Source organism: Lagopus muta, chromosome 34 (genome assembly GCF_023343835.1).
Source record: "Lagopus muta isolate bLagMut1 chromosome 34, bLagMut1 primary, whole genome shotgun sequence".
NCBI classification, from domain to species: domain Eukaryota; kingdom Metazoa; phylum Chordata; class Aves; order Galliformes; family Phasianidae; genus Lagopus; species Lagopus muta.
The window spans coordinates 105,545-130,167 of record NC_064466.1 but is presented as its reverse complement, the minus strand read 5'-3'; the positions used below and the strand labels follow the sequence as shown (position 1 = coordinate 130,167).

General features: G+C 50.1%; 1 protein-coding gene across 1 annotated transcript; it reads right to left on the bottom strand.

Moving 5' to 3' along the window:
• Positions 1-4,349: 4,349 nt before the first annotated feature.
• On the bottom strand, positions 4,350-24,087 carry LOC125686309 (GEM interacting protein). The gene is made up of 21 exons (XM_048930089.1): positions 23,856-24,087; positions 17,515-17,608; positions 17,312-17,387; positions 16,472-16,535; positions 15,630-15,755; positions 15,330-15,394; positions 15,082-15,192; positions 14,726-14,806; positions 14,285-14,524; positions 12,885-13,022; positions 11,826-12,016; positions 11,486-11,589; positions 11,240-11,326; positions 10,985-11,083; positions 10,758-10,897; positions 9,261-9,449; positions 9,038-9,175; positions 8,737-8,933; positions 7,676-7,970; positions 6,263-6,374; positions 4,350-6,069 (listed from the first exon to the last, which is right to left on the bottom strand). Exons 1-21 carry the CDS (start codon positions 23,875-23,877, stop codon positions 5,597-5,599), a joined length of 3,042 nt encoding a protein of 1,013 aa, XP_048786046.1. The 5' UTR covers positions 23,878-24,087; the 3' UTR covers positions 4,350-5,596.
• Positions 24,088-24,623: the final 536 nt, after the last annotated feature.

Below are 24,623 nucleotides of genomic sequence, written 5' to 3'. Positions count from 1 at the left end.
CACAACCTCCCGAGCAAGAGGGTGACCTGCAGAGGTTCCACCGCCCTTCACGTGGTTCCTCTGAGCAGCAAAACGTCACAGGAGCAGAGTTCTCTCCTGGGAAGGTTAAAGTTTAATGGAGTCACCTCCTTGTGGCAGAGAACCACCAAGGAGTGCTGAGAAGTGGGAACATAACACAGAGCCAGAAATCCTCATTGGAGACAAAGCCTTTGGTCGCAGACTTCCAGTGCCATCATGACAAGGAGAAACCCAAGCTGTCAGAGTGACAGGGGCTGATCCTTCCCTCCCCACAATGCGTTTCTGATCTGCTCGTCTCCAGGATCCTTTTAGGACCCTCATTTGCCCGCTCCTTCCCTTTGGTGTTCCGTGCTGAGAGCAGTGGGTTTAAAGCTCCGCTCTGAGCCCAGCACACAAACAGCAGTGATGGGCTGTCAGAATGTCAGCAGAGAACTCAGCAGAAAGCCCCAGAATTTCAAGGAAGAACCCAGCAGAACCGGTTCCCATCCACCAACACCTCAGTGATCAGAAGAGCAGAACCCAGTGGGACCAATTCTAAATCCAATGAAGAACCTCAGGACCAACACCTGGGGTGATCAGGAGAGCAGAACCCAAGCAGGACGGATTCCAATCTGTTCCCATCAGCCAACACCCAGAGCAATCAGGAGAGCAGAACCCAATGGGACCAGTTCCAAACCCAGAACAACAACGAGGAACCCAGCAGAACCGGTTCCTATCCATCAACACCCAGAGCAATTGGGAGAGCAGAACCCAACGGAACCAGTTCCAAACCCAGAACATCAGTGATGTTCCTTCCATCCACCAGCACCTGGGGTGATCAGGAGAGCAGAACCCAGCAGAACCGATTCCAAACCCAGAACAACAACGAAGAACCCAGCAGAACCAGTTCACCAGTTCCTATCCACCAACACCCAGAGCAATCGGGAGAGCAGAACCCAGCAGGACCAATTCCAAACCCAGAACATCATTGATGTTCCTTCCATCCCCCAACACCTGGGTGATCAGGAGAGCAGAGCCCAGCAGAATCTGTTCCCATCAGCCAACACCCAGAGCAATCAGGAGAGCAGAACCCAATGGAACCAGTTCCAAACCCACAACAACAACTAAGAACCCAGCAGAACCGGTTCCTATCCACCAACACCCAGAGCAATCAGGAGACCAGAACCCAGTGGGACCAGTTCCAAACCCAAACCCAAACTCCAACCCCCCGCCCCAACGGCTCAGAGCTCAGACAGCCGTGGCAGCTTTGCAGCAAAGAGGCAACAGTGCATTTTTTGCAGTTCTGGGCCCCAGTGAACGCACAGAGCCCAAATTCAGGACAGAGAGGGAGGAGAGATCAGGTTGGATCAGATCAGGGCTTGTGCAAACCCGTCCTGGGTGGTTTTGTGCTTTCAGACAGAGGGGAGAGAACATTTCTGAGCTTAACAACAGCAGTTTTTTCCTTCGTGTTTTTTGCAAAAAGGGGGGTAAAAAAAGCAGGAGAAAAAAGAGAGCATCCATTTGCAGACTGAAGGGAGCAGAGCTGAGATTGCGTCGGGTTGGAGAGAAACCAAACGCACGCATGACCCCGAGTGACCTCACCCTTCAAGGACGCGGAACTCCTCCCCCAGAAATTCACTCCTCCTGAAAACAACACCGAAAATCTGAATAATAACCCCCCAAAAACCTGACGCCATTCAGTCTCCTTTTGCAGCTGAACGATCGCCCCGGGTTGGAGCTCGGGCGCCTGAATCCATTTGCAGCAATGCTGGAGGTGCGTTTCCCTCCCCGCTGCTGGGAGTTTCCCTTCTGTTTTAATTTATTTTTTACCCTTCTCTGATCGTTTCGCAGCCATGTTTTGCAGCATCCGCCCCTCTCCACCCCCTCCTCCGTCCCAGAAACCCCATCTGAGCACATCCTGGTGCCCAGCAGAGAGAACTCACAGGGAAATGCTTCCAAAGTCAACAGACCTCTCCCTCCCCTTCATTGCACCTCTGTTTTCTCAAGGCAGCGTTAATGGCTTTCGTGGATTTCGTGTTTTCAGAGCCAAAGGTTCTCCTTCAGCCTCACGGCTGCGACTGCTGCTGATGGTCAGGAGGTTTTTACTTCATCCCCCCTCTCCTCTTTGCTGCGACCCTCTCCTGGAATCCCGGGAATGTTAAAGAACTCTGCAAGGAGCATCACCCCCTCCTCCCCCCCCCCCCTTTGAGCCCCCTATGCCAGCAGAGCCAATTCCTCCCATTCATTCTTCCAAGCCTCAGCTGGCCCTGAGCTTCCCATTAATTCTCCCCACTTCCCAACTGGTGCAGGGGTTCCCAAATCCTCAGCGTGGCCCGATTCATCCCATTCATTCTTCCAATTCCCAGCTGGCCCTGAGATTCCCAGTAACTCCCCCATTTCTCCAACTGGTGCAGAGATTCCCAGAGCCAATTCCTCCCTCTCATTCTACCCAAGTCCCAGCTGGTGCAGAAATTCCCATTTATTCTTCCATTTCCCAACCGGTGCAGGGATTCCCATCAACTCTCCCCAATTCCCCACTGGTGCAGGGATTCCCAAACTCTCAGTGAAGATCCGTTCCTCACATTCATTCTCCCCAAGTCCCAGCTGGTGCAGAGATTCCCAGTAACTCTTCCCAGTGGGAATGGGGGTAAAGATGTGGGGATGAGGGTGGGGGTGTGATGGGAGTAGGGACAGAAATGGATTTGGTATGGGGATGGGGGTGGAGATATGGATGGAGATGGGGGTGGAATGGGGATGGGGACAGGGATGGGGATGAGATGGGCTTGGGATGGGGATGGAGGTGGGAAAGGTGTGGGGATGGTGACAGAGGTGGGATGGGCTTGAACTGGGGGCCAGAGTGGGATGGGGATGAGCTCTGAATTCACATTGACTCAGTGGGGAAAAGCAAAAGCCTGAAACAGGAAGGGAGGAAGAGAGGAAGGGAGAAAGGGAGAAAGGGAGAGAGGAAGGAAGAAAGAAAGGAAAGAAGGGAGGAAGGGAGGAAGAAAGAAAGGAAAGAAGGGAGGAAGGGAGGAAGGGAGGGAGGAAGGGAGGAAGGGAGGGAGGGAGGGAGGGAGGAAGGGAGGAAGGGAGGAAGGGAGGAAGGGAGGAAGGGAGGAAGGGAGGAAGGGAGGAAGGGAGGAAGGGAGGAAGGGAGGAAGGAAGGAAGGAAGGAAGGAAGGAAGGAAGGAAGGAAGGAAGGAAGGAAGGAAGGAAGGAAGGAAGGAAGGAAGGAAGGAAGGAAGGAAGGAAGGAAGGAAGGAAGGAAGGAAGGAAGGAAGGAAGGAAGGAAGGAAGGAAGGAAGGAAGGAAGGAAGGAAGGAAGGAAGGAAGGAAGGAGGGAGGGTAGGGGGGAAGGGGGGAAGGGGGGAAGGGGGGAAGGAAGGAAGGAAGGAAGGAAGGAAGGAAGGAAGGAAGGAAGGAAGGAAGGAAGGAAGGAAGGAAGGAAGGAAGGAAGGAAGGAAGGAAGGAAGGAAGGAAGGAAGGAAGGAAGGAAGGAAGGAAGGAAGGAAGGAAGGAAGGAAGGAAGGAAGGAAGGAAGGAAGGAAGGAAGGAAGGAATCTTGAGAAGATTTCTGTGGCTCCCCATTATTGTATGAGGAATGCTGCTGTGCAGATCTGAGCTGCAGGGCTGGAGCTCCGTGGGGTGCTGCTATGAAAGCAGCGTTAGTAGCCAACAGCGTGTTTGTTTTCCTGCTTTGTAGTAGAAATTAGGGACATGGCCATCAGACACTTATGGTGGTCCACAGCACAGACCCTGGAGGGTCCTTGTCCCTCCCCACACATCAGTGGGGCTGAGGTCGTTCCTTTGAAGCTCAGCTCCAGCCTAGAGGGGGTGGGAGAAGAAGAGGAAATGATGGTTCTCCTCCCTGCCAAGCTGCTTGGAAATTCAGCTTTTCTCCTGCCAACCCAAACCCCGTCCACTGCGGCCGGAGGACAGCAAATCCCCATCCAAATTCTCCCCGCACAACAACGGGTCCTGGCAGCTGTGTAGCTCTGCTTTGGCGGCTCAACCCATGACCAAATCACTGGCAAACAGCAAGCAACGAGGAGTTGCAGGGGGAAGGAAAGCATGTTTTCTCTAATAGCACTTCTGAATGCGTTGGAAGGGAAAGCAAAGTGCTCTACACCCCTCCTCCCCAGCTCCTCCTATGGAGGACGAACCTCTGCCTCATCTCCATCAGCAGAAGGAAATTGGAGATTTAGGAGGAGAACCATTCGGGTTCGACTGGTTCCTCGCATGGGAAAGCAACGCCTTTGTTTTGTGGGGAGCTGAGAGCACCCAGTGCTTCTAATAATAGTGCCCTGAGTGTTTGCTTAAGCTCATGGAACAAATACAGGAGAAAGTTGTAATAAAACACCCAGTAATTTATTAGAGAAGCTCTACGGTCGGTGATAACTTAGTATTCAAAGCAATATATTCACAAATGTACATCGCTCCAGAGATGCAAACTCTGATAACCCAAACTGTACAGATAGGACCAAGAGATCGTCAGCGTTTCTCTTTACAGCTTTGTTAAGAAAAAGGGCTGAAATGCTTTCTGCTGATGAGGTGAGAGAGGAGTTGGGTTGTTGAACCTCTTCGGATGGTTGGGAGAGCAGAGTTTTCCCTCCTGGGTTGGGAGAGCCAAAGGTTTCCCTTTAGGTTGGGAGAGCCAAAGGTTTCCCTTTGGATTCAGAGGGCAAAAGGTGTTCCTTCGTGGGTTGGGAGAGGGGAAGGTTTCTCTTTTTGGGTTGGAAGACGGGAAGGTTTCCCTTTGGTTGGGCAACGTGGAAGGTTTCCCTTTGGGTTGGCACCTCCACTCCTCTCCAAGTCACTGCCAACAGTGCAGCATTTTGCTGCCCAAATTTCATGCAGATTTCCTCTGCCTTTGGCTGTAACGCCATCCCACAGTGCCCAGTTATCCCCAGGGACGCCGTAGGAAGACTCTCCTACATGCATGCGTGTGTCACGAGATGGCACTGTAGGACCGAGTTCCTGTTGTTGTGCAGAGAATCTGCTGCAGGGAGGCAGAAATTGGGGCAATCCCCGTGCAGGTGGGATGGAGACCCAGCAAGTTGGGGTGCCCTTCTTGCAGGGTGCTGTAAGGTGAAGAGAACCCTCTCATCCACCGTGGGTTCCTCTCCTTTGTGACAAAGCCAGCCTCATAAGTAGTGCAGAGGTTGAAGATTCAAGGGGAAGAGAGTCGAATAGTTGGGAGAAATGGGAGCTGTGTGGCAGCTCTTACACTTTATCCAGCAATGTATTTACACGTGGCTTCTTGCTGATGGAAACTCCAGCAACATCCAGAGCAAAATGGTCAGCCTGGATGACCTCAGTCATCTTTTCCAAGCTCCATGATCCCACGATTCTACCCGGTGTTTCCTTCACCCCTGGAACGTTGCGTGAGGAGACGTTGGGTTTGAGTTGGATTTTCCAAGCAATGAACAAATCCTGGGCTCACTCAAAGTCTGCCAGGTCAACCCAAGCCTTGTCTCCTCCCTGCGCTGCTCTTACAGATGTGGGATGCTGTTCTCACCCCACATCTCTTTACTTCTCCCTTTCTGCAGCAGCATCTCAGTGGGACTGCAGTCCTCTCCTGTTCTCCCAGCGGTTATCCTCATAGGATTTTCTCTGGGATTATCTCCGAGCCGAATTTCACTGCTTTCTCACCCGAAGAGAGCCCTGAGGATGCCGAAACCTCATCAGCTTTAAACTTGGAGACGATCCTGGCTGTTTCCTCGGTGATTTGGAAATGTTTGAGCTGTTTCCCTCGATGCCTGAGGGCGTTCATGTCCGGAGAGCTGTTCCTGCTCCTCGTCCTCTCTTCCAGGATCTCCTTCCCCATACAGGCGCTGTCAATGGGGCTGCCTTCTGCCCCAGAGTCCGTTACCACGCTGGGTGATGTGGTAGCTCTCAAGGGCAAGCTGGAAGGCTTGGGGATGTGTGGTCGTGCTTTCGGTTGCGCTCGGGCGTATTTCACGGGCTGACGGCTGAAATGGCCCCGTGGCTGCGTCACAAAGGCTGGCTCTGAATCACTGCCTGCCTTCTCCTCCAGGTCCTCCAGCTCGGAGCCGATGCTCACATTCACCTCTGAAGACAAAGAAAATCAGAGCGTTGAGATACGTTCGCCGCGACAAATAACGTTGGCCAACGTTTCCTCTCGCTGCTAAGATGCTGGAAGTCCTGAAGTGTTACCAGCCTAAAACTCCCCTTCCCAAACGTAGGAATCAGACCCATATTTTATAGCTCTCCACCCACACCAGCATCGTGAGCAATGCTTTACCTCCTCCCTCGGAGCTCTGGGCACCGTCCAACGTGAATCCATCGATGGCTTCTCCTGAAGATGAGATATCGGACGCGTCGTCCATGCTCCAGCTGTGCTTGGAGGAGGGATTCTGTCAGGACAAAGCCACCAAGGACACTCATTTGTCATGAAGATACACTCTGCTCCCCACTTCACCCCCAGTGTTGTTGTGGCTGCGTGAATGGGGGATGGTTTGAGCCGAATGGAGGTGACTGCTTGAGTTGAAAACGCCCTGATCCCTTTTGGGTTATCGGTAAGAGGGAATAGGGAGCAGGCAGAAAGTCACAGGGCTTTGGGGGCGGTCACAGAATGTGCCCCAAAGTGGTCACTGCTTCACATAGGGCTGAGATTGTGCAGTGCTGACACAACCCGCTTCAGAGTGAGGAGGGGGGATGTCAGGAACCGAGTGGTTAATTGCAGCGCTGTCGTTAGGATGAAGTGCGCGTGGGATGGAGAAGGACACGGGGACGCTTGGGAGCTGCCAGGAACCAACGTGAGTCTGCACAAAGATTGGGACACCCAGACAAGGGCTCTAGAAATCAGGGTTTTATTCGTCACAAAATGAGAGCGCCCTTAGAAGCAGCTCCCCTTCCTGAAGGTTTGCGCCACTCAGCTTTGCAAAATGGCCACAAAAACAGAAAATAGTCCAAGGCAACAGCTGTGCTTTTGGGACCCTCTTGCACGCAAGATCCACAACTCAAAGCGGGAGGCAGAGAGCCCTGAACCACAATCCAAACCCTTTCACTTTAGGAACAAAATTCCCCCTCTTTCTCCCACCGAACCAGCGGTGAAAAGGAGGGAACGGCCGCGTCCGGCTCGGATGCTGACTTGTTGGGTTGTTTTTTTTCTCCAAGTGTTGGAAGATGTGCAAACCATGGTGATAAAATGGCTGTGGATCTTGGGAGGAAAGGAAAAAAGGATCCAAGGCCACTGTTCAGGAACGCAGAGGGTTCCATAGGGTTCTACAGGGGAACCCTACAGAGTTTGGGGGTCAGGAATGCAGAGGGCCCTGCTGGGTTCTACCAGGGAATCCGTTGGGTTTGGCGTGCCCATAGCTGCTTCCAAATGCTGGCGCTGCCTACAGCAGTGTCCAAAATAATTCAGCACGGAGAACCCTCCAATTTTTCAGAAATGGGGTCTAAAACGTGGAACAGAAGCACCACCCAGAGTGGTCTGAGGAGCTGATGGGTGACGCATCGCTTAGAATTCATTCTCATTCTCCCACTCCATGTGCAGCTCCTTCCTCTTGGAGTAACCCTCTGATAACAAATGCGTTTTTTGGGGTTGGGGAGATTTGTTTTTTGGGGGCTTTTTTGTGCAAAAAGTTCTTTCTCTGCTGGTCCACCTCTACAGCAGGGTCAGTAAGCCCAGCTCAGTGTCTGCAAGCTCTACCTCTAGAGTTACACTCTGGGCTGTGATTTGGCTCCGCTGTCCTTCATCCTTCTCTGTCGGCGCTTCTTGCAAAAGGTTTTCACACCCGAGGGATAAGGATGAGGGCAGGTCCTCCATCCCAAACACCCTTTCGTAGTTCTGGATGAGAAACTCCACGATTTGGGCTTGATACCCGGAGTCAACAAGGCAGGACATGGAGACGTCGCTCCCTGAGCCCGGCCGGATCAGAGTGGGGCCAAACACGATGCCCAAGTTGTTTGGGGACATCTTGTTCTCTTCATATTTCTCTGCCACTCTGGGGAAGGGAAACAGGTCTGAACACATTGAGGATACAGATGGAATTGAACGAACTGCCCCCCATTTCACAGCAAAGAGAGAAATCCCATCTTCTACAGGCAACAGGGCTCTGATTCGTGCATGGAAATTCCAGGTACAAACATTAAAATCTGTCTGGACGGTGCAATTCTAACGTGTTCTGAGCTGGGTGAAAGGGATGCGATTTATTTTATCATTTGACTTCTTAATCTGTGTTTTATGAGGAGTTAACAGCAGGGAGCTTCTATTTCCTGGTCGTTAAGGCTTTCTCCTAATTACTGCAAGACTCCTTTCCACGTCCTTCGAGGGACTGGGTTTAGAGGACACAGCTGTGATGAGCTGATGGTTGGGTTTGATGATTTTGGAGGTCTTTTCTAACCTTAGCGCTTCCATGATCCCAAAATCCCACCCCAAGGTCCAATCCCAAATTCCCACTCCAACATTCAACCCCAAAATCCAGCTGCCCAAACGCAGACCCAAAATGCCACCCCAAAATGAGTCGAATGGTTGGACTGGACGATCTCAAAGACCTTTTCCAACCTTAATGACTCTATGATCGAGTGAGTGAAAGGTCAGTGGTTGGATACGATGACCTCAGAGCTCCTTTCCAACCTTAATGAGTTTGTGATCGAGTGGGTGATGGGCCAGTGGTTGGATATAATGACCTCAGAGCTCTTTTCCAACCTTAATGACTCCGTGATAAATGTATTTTAATTTACCCTCCTCAGCACCAGCACTCTCCTCACCTGTACAGGTGTGCAATGAGATGCCGCAGAGTGTTGTAGTTGCTCCCAGGCAATTTGCTCAGCAAGTCTTTCATGCTCTGGATGGAATCTGAGGGGAAACTCGTGCAGTCCACCTTCTCTTCCCCAGCTTTTTGCAGCTCTTTGGCAAGCGCAATGAGGTTGTCGTAGAGCTGGTAAGGCAGAATGGGTCCTGAAAGCTACAACGAGAGGAAGAAGACAATGAGTTACTTCATCCCTCCGGTCCCACGCTGCGGGATGGAGTCAGCTGGGAGCTGCCCATTGGCGGATATTTGGCACCCACTTCCTTCAGGAAATGCTTCAGGACGCCGGTGATGTCGTGGGGGGAATGCTCAGAGAGCTCCACCAGGCTCCTGCCGTTCTCAAACGCTTGGCACAGCTTTTCCACCCGGGCTTTGGATCCGCTTATCCTGTAGATCCCCTGGGAGGAGAGGAGAGGGGCGGGCATTCCAGCTCCTGGGCACGAAGGGCGGAGGAGATGCTCAGCAGAACAACTCTCCGCTCACCTGCACTCCCAACGCACGAGCTTCAATTTCAGAGGTGCACTTCACCACGATGAAGGGAACCTCCTCCGGGAAGTCTCGAGGAACTTGGGTGAAGTCAATGCCAAAGAGAGGCGCCCGGTTGGGCAGCTTCTTGTGTCCGCAGGTGACCAACAGGTTCTCCAGACACTTCTTGTGGCACGTCAGGTAGCACTGAAATGGCAGAAACTGCTTTGAGTTGTGCTCTGATTGCAGTCCAGCCTTTTGGCTACAGCTGAGCCCAGCACTGGGCCCGCTGCTCCAGATGGGGCCTCCCTATTGCAGAGCAGAGCGGAGAAGCACCTCCCTTGCCCTGTTGGCCATGCTCTGGGCTACGGAATCTGAGCTCCCATTAGCCTTCTTGGCCACCAGAGCACACAGCTGGCTTGTGGTCAGCTGTAGGTCAACCGTTGGTCAACCTCTTGGCCACCATTTGCCTTCTTAGCCACCATCAGCCTTCTTGGCCACTGCTGACTCATAGTCATCCCATTGGCCACCACTAGAGTCGACCTGCTGACCATTATTGGCCCTTCTTGGCCACGAGGGCACACTGTTGACTCACAGTCAACCCTTGGCCAACCCGTTGGCCACCACTGGAGTCGACCTGTTGACCATTATTGGCCCTTCTTGGCCACCAGGGCACACTGCTGGCTTGTGGTCAGCTGTAGGTCAACTGTTGGTCAACCTCTTGGCCACCATCTGCCTTCTTGGCCAATGCTGACTCATGGTCATCCCGTTGGCCACCACTAGAGTCGACCTGCTGACCATTATTGGCCCTTCTTGGCCACCAGGGCACACTGCTGGCTTGTGGTCAGCTGTAGGTCAACTGTTGGTCAACCTCTTGGCCACCATCAGCCTTCTTAGCCAATGCTGACTCATGGTCATCCCACTGGCCACCACTAGAGTCAACCTGCTGACCATTATTGGCCCTTCTTGGCCACCAGGGCACACTGCTGGCTCACGGTCAACCACCGGTCAACCGTTGGTCACCAAAGCCTTGAACCTTCTCTGCAGAGCTCCTTTTCACAGCTCAGCCCCCAACCCAGATAAATGCACGTGGTTGTTGCCCCCCAGATTCTGACCCCTCCCCCTGCCCTTGTTGAACGCCATCTGGTTTATATCTGCCCAATCCTCAGACTGTCCAGGTCCCACTGAACAGCAGGATGGCCTTCTGAGGTGGCAGCCACCCCTCCCAGCTCCGTGCCACCACCAAACATTCTGTGGGCACGCTCCATCCCTTCACCCTGACTGATGGAGATATCAAACATGACTTTCCCCATTCCCTTTTCCACCCAAGCCCCATGCTGCCTTCTTGGTACCGTTTTGAGCAGCTGGTGTCTTACTTACAGACCCAAAACTGCACCTCGTGTCAACAGAGGGGAAGAAGCACATGATTTTATGGGGTGAGGGGAAGTCTTACGTTCCTACAGCGAGCTCCTCCTCACCCCGCGGTGCCACACGAGGTGCGATGACAGCTCTCACCTCCTCACACTCGAAGCCGTTGACCATGAAAGTGTCACACTCTCTGCACTTGGTTGGTCCCCGCAGTTTCCTGAGTCGATGGGTCTGCGCTGCGCTGGAGAGGAGAGCATTCCTGAACTGCTGCTGGGATGTGCCATTTTCTGCAGGAACAGCATTAAAGCATGAGGAGGAGTCGGTACGTCAGCGGGAAAGCACAGTTTTCCATCTGGTTGGCCTGTGCTGCTCACCATTTTCAGAAGTTTGCAGTGAATCTCTCTCTTCAAAGTCATCCGAGGAGGACATGGTGCCCGTGGACGAAGCTTTCAGCAGTTTCCTGGTGGAGTTTCCTGGAGATAAGAGAAAATACAAAGAGCTGTTCCCATCCTCGTGATCTCCTTTGCGGTTTGGTGTCTGCTCCATTCCCATCCTCGAGGGTTTTTTAGTTTATCGTGTTGGGTTTTTTGTTTGTTTGTTTAAGAGAGGGCATCTTGTGCAGCTCTCACCTGGACTGGAGCTGGGAGAATCCAGGGATCGTGACTCACAGCTCCCACCGAGGCTCTCCGTGTCGCTGCAGAGGGATTTGTTCACACCTACAAGGTGGACATGGTGACCAAACACCCCCAGCAAACCTTGGGGTAACGGCTGAGAATCTCAACTGGATAACAGCAGCATTTAAATGAAGCGATAGGAGCTCAAATTAAAAAGAAAAAAACAGGTTTTTTTTCTTCAATTCAACCCACTCTATTCACCATTTGGGGAGATCTGCCTTCTGGGTGCGTCCTCTGGGGTGCTCCCATCCTTGCTGCATCCCGTATAATGCAGCGGTGTCTTCTTTTTGTGGCTGGGAGGAGACCTGGGGAGGGATTGCAAATGGTTTCCTGTCAGTGCAGGATAAGGAATGGCATCTCATGGTGGAGATGCTTTCTGGTTACCGGAGGTAAAGCATCCGTTTCAATCCAGTTATGAGGTATAAGCTGAGTTTTCAAGGGAACTAAACACTAAACTAAAAAAAAAAAAGCATTTGGTTGATGGAATTCCACCTGCAGGGAAAGCACTGAAGCAACCCAGCTTCAACCCATTTCTTCTCACCTCTGCCCTCCAGAAGAGAACGGCTCGAACTCAAAATGCTCCATGGGAATGTCTTTCTTCTGCAGAGCCTGGATGAACTCCAGGTATTTCTCACCCACTCTGTATGGCTTGCAGACCTCATACAGGTGCTGGTATCCCACTGGAATCCGTTCTGACTGAGTCTGCCTCTGCTTAAACATCCTCAACGTGACCTTATTGGAGAAAGGAGGGGATGAAAACTGCGTTTTTTGCCCAGGTGCTTTTTCTTCTCTTGCACCTCATTGGATTGGCTTGAAGGTTTCTTCCAACCCAACACTCCACGGTTCTGTGACCTTTAAGGTCCTCTCCAATCCGTTCCATGATTCTGTGATCTTTAGGCTCCCATCCAACCCAACCCACTCCACAATTCTAAGGTTCTGTGATCCCTGGGGTTCCTTCCAACGCACTGCTGCCCAATGGTCTCCAACCCATTCCATGGTTCCATAATCTTTACCTTTCCAACCCAACCATTCTATGGTTCTATGATCTTTAGGGTCCATCCTAACTCACTCCATGGTTTTGCTGTTCTATGATCTTTAGGGTCCTTTCACATCCATTCCGTGGTTCTGTGACCTTCAGGATCCCTTCCAAACCAACTCACTCCATGCTTCCATGGTTCTATGATATTTAGGATCCCTTCCAACTCAACCACTCCACGGTTCTATGGTTCTGTGATCTTTAAGGACCCTTCCAACCCAACCCACTGTGTGATTCTATGACCTTTAAGGTCTCTTCCATCCCTACCTATCCTATGATACTTCTGCTTAATGCTTTCATTCTCTTCTAAGGATGGGGGTACAGGAGCGGGGCATAGAAATTATCTGTGACTCTTTGTTTTCCTGTGGGTATCCACCCTCCAACCAGCAATAACTGCATACATTTCAAACAACAGATAAGTCCAGAGTACTCTCTAATTTCACCTGCTGGGGAATGCCCAAACAAAGGGAGGTTCCACAGTAAAACACGCAAGAACCTCATGGTCTTATCCCAAAGATTGTTTTTCTCTGAAACGAGGATCGAAGGAGAAATTACGAGACGTACCCACGTCAGCACCTCATCTCCTTGGTAAATGAGCTTCCGAATGTGGGAGACGATCCGCGCTCGCACCTTCTCCAGTTCCTGGCGCCGAAAGTTGGCGTCGCTGATGCACGTCTTGTACAAAGATTCTGCCTCCAGAACCTGCGTGTGGTGAGAAGCAGAGAAAGGAGGAGAACGTCAGCGGGATGGGAGGGAAGCAGGAGGAACAGCAGCTGGCTCCAAGCTCCTCACCTCACTGTAGAAACAGAATGGTTTGGGTTGGAAGGGACCATAAAGATTATGGGGCCTTGGAATGGGCTGGGTTGGAAGGGTCCTTATAGATCATAGAACCATAGAATGGTTGGGGTTGGAAGGGTCCTTAAAGATCACAGAACCGGAGAAATGTTTGGGGTTGGGTTGGAGGTGTCCTTATGGATCACAGAACAATAGAATGGTTTGGGGTTGAGTCGGAAGTGTCCTTGAAGATCACAGAACCGTGGGACCATAGAATGGTTGGGTTGGAAGAGTCATTAAAGATCACAGAACAATGGAACCATCGAAAGGTTGGGTTGGAAGGGTCCTTATAGATCACAGAACCGTGGAGCCATAGAATGGTTGGGTTGGAAGGGTTCCTGTAGATCATAGAACAATACAATTACTTGGGGTTGTGTTGGAAGGGTCCTTATAGATCATAGAACAATAGAATGGTTTGGGGTTGGGTTGGAAGGTTCCTTAAAGATCACAGAACAATGGAACCATCGAAAGGTTGGGTTGGAAGGGTCCTTATAGATCACAGAACCGTGGAACCATAGAATGGTTGGGTTGGAAGGGTTCCTGTAGATCATAGAACAATAGAATGTTTTGGGGTTGGGTTGGAAGGGTCCTTATGGATCATAGAACCATGGAGTCATAGAGTGGTTGGGTTGGAAGGGTCCTTATAGATCACAGAACAATAGAATGGTTGGGTTGGAAGGGTTCCTGTAGATCATAGAACAACACAATTACTTGGGGTTGGGTTGGAAGGGTCCTTATAGATCACAGAACAATAGAATGGTTGGGTTGGAAGGGTTCCTGTAGATCATAGAACAACACAATTACTTGGGGTTGGGTTGGAAGGGTCCTTATAGATCACAGAACCGTGGAGCCATAGAATGGTTGGGTTGGAAGGGTTCCTGTAGATCATAGAACAATACAATTACTTGGGGTTGGGTTGGAAGGGTCCTTATAGATCACAGAACAATAGAATGGTTGGGTTGGAAGGGTCCTTAAAGATCACAGAACAATAGAATGGTTGGGTTGGAAGGGCTCTATCACTCTGCCCATGTGAATTCTCCCTTCCTCCTGTTTATTAGATCCCCCCAGGCTCTGGAAGGCCACCAGGAGGTCTCTCTGGAGCCTTCTCCTCCCCATCTGCGCACCCTCACCTCCCTCCACCTCTCTCCCCATAGCAGAGGTGCTCCATCCTCACGCATCACCTTGGCTTGCGCCTCCTCGCAGGAGCGCCGTCGCTTCTCCAGCTGCTTGGTGGCGCTGCTGGGGCTGATGACGGCCGAGTTCTGGCACCCATCCTCTGCCTTTGCACTCAGGTGCTTGGCTTTCTCCAGCTCCTCGCAACGCTGGATGTACTGCAGGCGGGATTTGCGCAGCAAGGACAGGGATTCGTTCTTGAACAGACAAAGGGAGATTTAGGAGCGATGCCTGGAGGAAAGCACCCGTCTCCAATGCTCTCTCTTCTTCTCCTCCCACAGTTTAGGTGCCCTAATGGAGTTCTTAGCAGGATGCATGTTGCATTATTCAGATTTTTATCTTTCTTTTTCCCCAGTTTTGAGCGGTCAGAGGATCACGCCCATCTTTCAGCCCCTTACCATCCTCTTCTGCTCCTTTATCCACTGATCTTTGAACTCTTTCCTCCACTTCTCGATCTCGTTCTTCTTGGCCGACAGAGGCTGCAGAGGAGTCACAGTTAGGGTGGAACATTTGGAATCTTGTAGGTCAGAAAAGACCCCCTAAGATCATCAAATCCATTTCCTGGGAGATGGCCAAATGCACCAGACAGCTGGGGGCACAAGATTAGAACCCAACCACTGGAAGATGCTTCCTTTTCCCTTCTTTCTATTCCTTTCTCTTCCCATTAACCCAAATGAGGATAAATCCCCTCGATTCGGTCACTCCAATACCCCAGACTCGAGAATCCTCCCATGGTCATCCATAAATACGGCACCTGGTAGAATTCCTTCTGTTGCAGCAACCCCACCGTCTCACTGGCTGCATTTCCAATCTTGATATCGTGCTCCAAGACCATCATGTAGAGCGCCCGAAGAGGCATATTGGACTGCAGAAACAACAAAAACAGGGTGTGAAACAGCAGATCATCCCCTCAGCTCCCCTAAATTTGGGAGCTTTCTTTATCTGCACGTGGATTTACAGCAGCAACATGGCTTCCTCGCAGGGAAACCCCAAGGATTCTACCTGGTGGATGATGGCGTTCCGTCCCGACTCCGCTATCTTCACGACCCCTTTGGCAAACTCTGTCTCTGTAAGAGGGCAGAGGGGATTGGAAGCCAGCTGAAAGGTGAGTGCCAACGCGTTGCTCGTTGGGATCATTTTGGGAAGGAAATAATTCCCCCTCTTTGCCTTAGCAAAACAAAAATAAGTTTCTCATCGCTCTGCCTTTGCTCGCAACGCTGCGCCCTTGGCTGTGATTTATGAAAAAGCCACCAAGTGTGTATATAAAAACGAACAGCATGCGAGCTGTGCAGCCCCACTCACCGTAATTCAGGCGTTTCTCGATCCAGCTGAGGAGCTCCTTGACGTATTTACACCACATTTTGGCGTACGCCAGGGCCGCATCGACGCCGCCTTGGCATTTTATCAGCATTTCATCCGCCTCTTCCACTGCAAAAAGATCCAGCGCAGGCGCGGTGTGGCTACGCTCAGCGCACTGAGGTTCCCCAAGGGTGGGAGAAAGGGAGTCTGGAGGTTTGGTGCTGCGTAATTCTCAGATAACAGCAGTAATATGAAATAAAGGAAGGGTTTTCCCTCAGTAATCACTGTGGTCCATTTGGTGGCGATCCCAGCATTGCTCCAGGCAATTTAGGCACATATACTCCTCTGCCACCCCTCCTAATCAATATGTTGGTTTAATTGGGAAACCAGAAGGGAAAGGCCTTGCCCACTGTTGGGTGAAGGTGGATGGAGACGCAGGAAGGACTCGCATCCCTTGGCAGAACCCAAGGGGAAACGGATCTGAACACATTCAGAGCTGAAATCTGTGAGGAATCCGCTTAGAAAACCTTTTTTTTTCTTCTTTTCTGTGCAGAAACTTCACACGAAGAAAAAACCAATTTAACATCACGCTTTATGGTGCCAACAGCAACCACTGAGAATCGTCCCAATGGGCAACAGAAGGGGATGCCCCCAGTTGTACCCCAAACCTTTCAGAATTCACTTCTCAGTGCCTCAGAACCTCAAGAGAGGGACATTAATGAGGCATTAATGAATAATAATAAGGGGAAGCTCTGCTGCAGCAGCAGGACCACTGTGCTTAAAACTGTTGACTGATGGATGGAGCGTTCTGATGTCACCTTTTGGGTTTTAATTCATGACTTTACCTGTCAGGTCTCCTTGTGTTTGTCTCTCTGGACTGCTTTTGCTTTTGGGGAGATCTTCACTTGGCTGTGGGGGGGAAAAAAAAGACAAGAAAACAGAGAGGAAATGGTGAAGGAAAAGGCAAAGTTTGGGGGGATTTTGATAAGAATTCAGTCGGAGATTTCATTTCACTGAATCGAGCAACCTGGTTGGTGGGGCTGGTGGGGTTGGAAGAATAAGAGGCTGATGTTTGATGGGGGGAATGCAGCATGATGTAAAAGTCTGCCACGAAACCCTGAGGAAGCGCTTCATGAACAGAGGGAGATTAAGGTTGGAATCACAAGATATTCAATCTTTTTTAATGAAGTTTATCTCTGGGGATAATGTAATCTCGTGAGAACGGCGGCTGTTAGATATATAATTAATTTTCCTGCCCCTTTATTCACACAGAAGAGCGCAAAACGAGGCTCGCTGCCCGCACCACACGAGTCCCACAAGGCCCAAAAGGGGCAGAAAAACAACGAAGTTCTATTTTAAAGGACTTCTGTTGCTTAAGGATGGAATTTTGGGTCAACAGGATCCAAACAGGGCGTTGAACAGAATGTGCCATGTTCTCCAAATCGAACACACTGAATTGTTTCCACTCAGCATTACCTGCTCTGCCACCACCTCTCCTCTACCAACAAATTGGGACACCGTTATTTTCTGTCTGCTCATTTCAGAGCCACGGCTATTCTGTTTTTCTGATCATCTCCCAGAAGACTTTGGGCCACAAAACAACACCACTGTGGCTAATAATAATAATAATAATAATAATAACAATGATAATTTATTCTCTAAAACAATCCTCATCCTTTGCCTACCTCAACGATCTCCCTTTCCATGGGCAGCTCTGCATCCCCACTGCCATCGGCGTCACCAATGAACAAATCCACTGTCCTATCGAGCAAAAAGCAATGAAATAAATCATAGAGGTTGGGAAAGACCACTGAAACCATCCTTCCCTGCCACGGATGAAGGCTTCAGTGACCCAAAAGTTGGGTTCTGCCCCTCTTTCTCTACGTACGCGTTTCCGATCGAGATCTCGATGGCATCCAGGCTGCGGAATATCTCACTGTAGCGCTTCTTGTTTTCAGGTGCCCTTTCTTGATGGTCAAGACCTGGGAAGGGGGAAGAAATCATTTCATAGAAGGCCAAGAGATCCTTGAGGTCTACAGAATGGTTTCTGGAGGTGCAGAGGAACGCGGTTGAGCTCCACTCTGCCATGGGGATGTGACAAATTGTGATGTCCTGGTGAGGTGCAACCAGGTGATGCCCAGCATGAAATGGGATTCGAAAGAAAACACTGGATGAGAAATTTCCCAGCGTTCCTTGGATGATGGAAAATGAGTGTGTGGATATCAACAGGAGACATCTGTGCTGCTTTATGGCTTGCAAGCGGACCCATCAGTTGTGAAAACTGTGCAGAAAGCTTTGTGACGGCGGCTATGGGGTGAAGACCCCATGACACCACCAATGGGGTCAACGGCTCTGCGTCCCGGTGGAAGTGGGACACGAGTGGTGCCCCCCAGGTGGCAGCACAACTGGCACAAAGGAAGGAAGGGATCCATCCCAGACAGGAGCAGAAAGCGGACCAATGAGGTTCAACAAAGCTTTGTCATCTTGAAGGACCCTTCCAACCCAACAGTGCTGTGATTCTCTGGATCTATGATCTTCAAGACTCCTTCCAACCCAAATCCAACCCAACCATTCTCTGTTTCTGTGATTTTCAAGGTCCCTTTCAATTCAGCCCATTCTATGATCTTCCAGGACCTTTCCAACCCAACTCATTCCGTGGTCCTATGATCTTCCAGGACTTTTCCAACCCAACTCATTCCATGGTCCTACAGTCTTCCAGGACCCTTCCAATCCAACTCATTCCGTGGTCCTATGATCATTCAAGACCCTTCCAACCCAACTCATTCCGTGGTCCTATGATCATTCAGGACCCTTCCAACCCAACTCATTCTGTGGTCCTATGATCTTCCAGGACCCTTCCAACCCAACTCATTCCGTGGTCCTATGATCATTCAGGACCTTTCCAACCCAACTCATTCCATGGTCCTACAGTCTTCCAGGACCCTTCCAACCCAATTCATTCCATGGTCCTATGATCTTCCAGGACCTTTCCAATCCAACTCATTCCATGGTCCTACAGTCTTCCAGGACCCTTCCAACCCAACTCATTCCGTGGTCCTATGATCATTCAAGACCTTTCCAACCCAACTCATTCCATGATACTGCAATCCCACAATTCTCTGCCCTTTGTTCAGGGCTGGCAATGCACCGGGAGACCTGATGGAGGAGCTCATGGGGTACCACAACCTGCTCTGCACACACAGAAAGCAAAACAGAACTTCATGCATGGCACTGATCAGCAGAAGCGTTGGTAGCCCAACAGTCAGCTTCTGAAGTGCAGAATTCACCTCTTCCTCATGCGTCACATGTGCAAGGAGGTTCCTCAATCTGATTTCTGGTGAAGATCTGCATTACTGCCCCCATGGGGGCAGTTCTGGGGGGCATACGAAATGGAAAACGGGCTCATCTCTCCATGGGGGGCAGTGGGTTCCTCCCATAGACATCTGTAAGCTGTAAGCTCTGCCTGAGGCCGTGCACGGAGCAGGGCAGAGGTGACCACACGTGGTAATTAATGCTGCTCATTGGCCACATGTGTCACTGAGGGCAGAAGTAAAACTCTGCGTGGGCTGAGAGCTGCTGTAGAAAAGGGTAAAAAAAAAACCCTAAAAAAAAACAGAAAACAACAAAAGAAAAAACACTTTAAAATATAGAAACGGACAGCGGTGGTGAAAAACAAACAAAAGCAAGCTTCACTCTTCTTTGTCCTTTCAACATCCCAGGAAGCAGGATGTGGTTGACCTCAACCTGAAGTTGCTTCGCTGGTCGTTGCGTTTGCAGCAGCGAATGTCACAAATGTCACCCCGATGGTGCTTGGAAAAGTCAGAAAAAGCAAAAAAAAAGCAAAAAAAAAGCAAAAAAAAGCAAAGTTTTTCCGTGTCAGCAGCGAGGGACCATCAACGCCTTTTGGCACTGGAGATCCAGCAGCTGCAACTCTGAGGTTTTGCCATAGGAACACATCAGGGGGGCATGGGAATGTTCTCCTGTGCCCCACCGCCCCCTTTGTCAGATGTTTCATTCCTGAGTTCCTTCTTTCTTATGTGGAGTCCACGTGTTGAATTTGGTCGTGCAGAGGAGACGACTTTTTCCTGAAACAAGGCGCTAAATTTCTGCTGGTGCTGCTCCCAGTGATTTGGGCACCCTGGCAGCATTTATTTTGTTGTCGTATTGGCCAAACAATGCGCCTGTTTCCTTGCTTTCTTGCCCCGAAATTGAGCACCATTAATTAATTGCAGCTTATGTTGCAGCCTCGCACACAACTCTGTCCTCTGAGGGAACAAAAACACCAAGCAAGACGATCCTGAACCCTGCAAAAGCTCCTCTTAACACGTCAGATATTTTCTAACGCCAGACCAGTGACAATCCTTCCCTTTTTGAGTTCAGCATCCTCCAGTTTGCACGTGGGAACGCTCCCAAACGAGCCTCTGCGTTGCTGAGCAAATCGCCCGCATTTCAGCTTCCTTTCTTTACGTGTTTTCACCCCAAAACAAACGGGAGTGCAAAACGGGGCGAAGATGCTCATTTTTGGCCACAAAACGCAGCCATAAACTGCACCCAGAACCTCATTGGTGAATCAAAATCCCCACCTCCTGCTCGGCTGGGGGGTGGAGGTCTATCAAAATTCTCCTTGTTCTTCTTTTGAATATAAACACCAATTGTTCGTATTCCAAGACATAAATCTGAACTTAATACTTTAATTGGAAGCCTCACGTCTTTCTTTGCCCGCTTGAGCAGATGTCTTTAATTTCTCTTGTTTACCAGCAGTGGGAGGTTGTACAACAGGAAGGAGTGACTCAACCCAGCAGTGCTGGCGATGGGGAGCGTGGAACAATTTGAAAGCAGCTCTTGGACAGCCAGAGAAACAACGACCTCAGCCTCCCCATCAAATCCTTCGTTTAACCCGAAGCAAAATGGTGCAAGCAGGAAGGCAGAGAAAGCGAAACGAAGGCGCGTCGCGATAAGGAAGCGGGGTCTGCCCAATCAGCCTGCAGGCTGCTCTCAAAGCAGAAAGGTGGCTCGAGAAATTAATGAAACTGAGAATACAAATCACTGTGTTGTTCTCATTTAAATGAGTTTTTCTTAGAATTGTGACTTTTTTCCTAGACTTCCAAGGACGTCAGGTCTGCCCATTGACCCAGCAGCACCGTGTCCACTCACAGAAGCATTAAGGTTGGAATAGGCCTCTGGGATTGTAAATCCAACCATCAAACCTGTTCTAGGATTGGATCTGGGGGCTGAATTTGGGGGTTGGATCTTGGGATTGGATGTTGAGAGGGGTTTTGAAATCACAGAGTCGTTAATGTTGGAGGAGACCTCAAAGATCGTTAAGTCCGACCGCTGAGCCACCCTCACCATGCCCACCCATGGCATCATGAAATCACAGGATTACAGAGTCAATGAGGTCGGAAAAGACCTCAAAGAACATCGAGTCCAACCATCGGCACATTTTGGGGTGGGATTTCGGAATCATGGAATCGTTAGGGTTGGAAATGACCTCCAAGATCAAGTCCTACCACTGATCCGTCAGCATCGTTCCCGCTTAACCATGACCTTAAATAGAATTGTAGAATCATCAAGGTTGGAAGAAACCTGTGAGATCATCAGCCCCACCATCAACCCATCCCCACCCACTGAATTAGCGAATCACAGAACCGTTAAGGTTGGAAATGACCTCAAGTCCAACCACGAAACCCATTTTGGGGCAGGATTTTAGAATCACGGGGTCATAAAGGTTGGAAAGGCCATTGAGCCTGACCACCAATCCATCCCCATGGAATCGTGGGATCCCTCAGGTTGGCTTTGAGGTCTCCCAGCCTTGAGGTCAGTGATGTGAGGGCAGCAAATTAAGTCAGTTTGCACGGCAGGGGGTGTTGGAAAAGGAGGTGATGCCTTTCATTTCACCTTCAGCTTGGTCCTTTCCAACCCAATCCACTCCACGTTCTCAATTCCAAGGTGATTTTGGTTTAATTTCTTCTCATTCTCTCTATCACTCAACCGAGGGCAGAAATCCCACCCATCCCAACACGGGGCCTGAAGGAAGCTGCAACGTCCTATGAGAACATCACAATATTTTTAGCAGCCCTTGTTCTGCAGCTCAGCAGAAGCATCACTTCCCTTTCAGCCGGGCCATGAGACAACTGCCCCCAGCCCTCAGTTCAGCGCCGCCGGCGGATTTTGGTATCACAGCTCTGCTGTGAGATTTCCTGGCAGTGCCTTCCTCTTCTCTGCACTCACTTTTGCAGTTTGCAACGCGATATCTGAAGTTTTTTCCACCGGGGCAAAGCTGGTTCTGCGCATCAGCAGATGTAGAAAATCCACGTCTTGCAAACTTTTTTTGGTTAAAAAAGTCAGGCCAAGAGAAAAACCTCTGAAAGCCCAAATTGTCAGCGCTGCTTCGGGGTGAGATCCTCCCCCTGTAGCCAGGCTGCGCCGTTATGACTGTGCCTAATTGTGCCTTGCTCAGCATCTCCCTGCCCAGCTCAGAATCATCCCAGTTCCTCACCAATGCTGCTGTAGAACCAACAGTAAAACCACTTCCCATCAGCTCGATTTCTTGTATTCTCTGCCCACTTCAATGGGGGGGGGGGGGGGGGGGGAAATGGTGAAAAAATGAATTTATAAATCAATCCATCACTGAGGAGGTCAGCGCTGCTAATTAACAGCTCCCAGTGGGCAGGAAATAAAAGCAAAGTCAGTTGTAAACGGCAGCGTGCATTAACGAGGGGATTAACGAGACGTGTCGAGGGGGTGAGATGAGAATTTCCGCCTACAGCGTTAAAATAAAAGCGTGTGAGCTGCAAATGCTTCTCTGTTGGTGACAGAGGGAGGAACCAAAGACTCTCCTTGGCCAAGAATGATAGGGATGAGGGAAATAATTCACACATAAAACTTCCATCGTTTTGGAGAATGGCCGAAAACCAACCCTGATGTACGAGGTTGTGTTTGGAGGGAGGAAATCTGCTGGTACATAGGGGGGCAGCCCAAAGGCAAAGGATGGGATTCCTGGTCAGATCTTCAACGTTTCACTAAGAAACCTGAAAAGATGCAGCTTAAATCAGAGATATTCAATTAATCCGCAAGTGGGGAGGGTAATTAGCAAAATGGATGTGATTGCTAATTGATCCGGGTGTGGGATTGCTTCTACAGGTCCCAGCCACGGCTCCTTGGTGGCCTTAGAATCATAGGGTCATAATGAATTTTATAAGCAATCATCCTGCTTCGTGATCTGACGGCGAGATAACGATCCTACCGCAACAATTAAGGCAGAATGCTGCTAATTAGCACGCAATTGGGCTCAGAAAGGGCAGCAAGCAGCCTAATGCCTGCAAATTAATTGCAGGTGTCGTTTCTCCAGGGTGGAAAAGTGCCTCAAAAAAAGCAGAGAGGGACCCAACAGGAGCTTTGCTTGCAAATGCGGTGAGAAGGGCGATATTCAGTCATGTTGATTCTGTTCTACAGGTGACAGCCTAACAGATATTAATTTGGGCTTTGTCACAATTTTGGGTCACAGGGACCCAACAGACAGCGTGCAAAGTGTGACACAGAGAACACTGCGCCTCCTGCCTCCCAGAAATGAGGTGGTCTGCTCCGTTTCCCCTTAGCCAAGGCAACGTCCAGTCCCAGTGCGTCAAATAATGTCATGTCAGAGAAAATTCAGGGAGAATTCAATGAAATTCAATGAGAATTCAAGAGTTCAGTGAAATTCAAGAAAAAATTCAACGAAATTAAATGGGAATTCAATGAGGATTTGATGAGAGGTCAGAGGAATTCAATGAGAAGTCAACAAAATTAAATGAGAACTCAATGAGAGTTCAGTGAAATTCAAGAAAAAATTCAACGCACTTAAATGGGAATTCAATGAGGATTTGATGAGAGGTCAGAGGAATTCAGTGAAAAATCAACAAAATTCAGTGAGAATTCAATGAGAGTTCAGTGAAATTCAAGAGAAATTCAGTGAAATTCAATGAGAATCCAAGGAGAATTTGATGAGAGGTCAGAGAAATTCAATGAAAAGTCAACAAAATTCAGTGAGAATTCAATGAGAGTTCGGTGAAATTCAAGAAAAATTCAGTGGAATTCAATGAGAATTCAATGAAATCAGGTGGACCCGGATCTTGATGGAAAGCCCAGTGGGTCGAATTGGCACCCAGAGCTGCAAGGCGACTCTCGTGTCATCTCCTGCCCCCCAAAATACTTATGAAGACGATAGAAGGTTCTGATGCCATCACCTACCGCTTGGCTCCGGGTCTCCCATGGCCGAATCTTCAGTGCTTTGGTCTGAAAGCAGCAGAATCCCAAGCGACCCGACTCCAAATCGCGGCTGGATTAAGGAAAAAGGGGATTTGGGGGTTGGATCAGAGGTTGGGAGGTGACCCCATCTGTGAGAGCTGCCTGAGACGACAGCAGAAGTGAATGCAGCCCATGGACTTCCTGCAGCTCGCTTCTGGGTGAGGAAACAGTCGTGGTGCGCATCTGCCTCGCCGTGCAATTTGCATAACCGGTGTTGGTGGGAAGGAAACCGGAGCGCAGCCCCCTGGTTTCAGTGCAGCAGCAGTTTTGCACTTTTTATGCCCAAGGAAAGCCTCGTTTTCTTGGGGAAAAGCCGTGTTTCCAACCCTACCCATCTTTAGTTTCAAAAGGAGGAGAGAAAAGATGAACCTCTTTTGTCCCTGCCTGCAGAACACCAGCATTCCTGCCCACCAGACACCAAACCTCCACTCTGTTGTTGTCGAATTTCACCCCACAGGGAAAGAATTTGGAGATCCTGGGTCTTCTCTGTGTAACTGTGGGTCCTGCAAAGCTGGGAGTGATGGCAGTAATGGGACCGGGTGGTGAGAAGTCGGTTGGAACGGGGCAGGAGAGGTCCTTAATGAGCCACTCCCCCAATCTCCTCATTAACGGATCGCTCAAAATGGGTTCAGTTTGCCTTCAGCGCAGCGGCGATTTAACGATGAGATCGGAAATGGAAAACGTTTCTTCGGGGATTACAGACAGAAAAGA

Excerpts from the sequence above, each read along its gene's own strand:
- LOC125686309 (XM_048930089.1), bottom strand. The coding sequence starts at position 23,877 with ATGGGAGACCCGGAGCCAAGCG. Across the intron at positions 15,395-15,629 it reads CGAGAAACGCCTGAATTACG|AGACAGAGTTTGCCAAAGGG; the intron begins GTGAGTGGGGCT and ends GCCCTCTTACAG. Across the intron at positions 14,525-14,725 it reads TAAAGGAGCAGAAGAGGATG|AACGAATCCCTGTCCTTGCT; the intron begins GTAAGGGGCTGA and ends TGTCTGTTCAAG.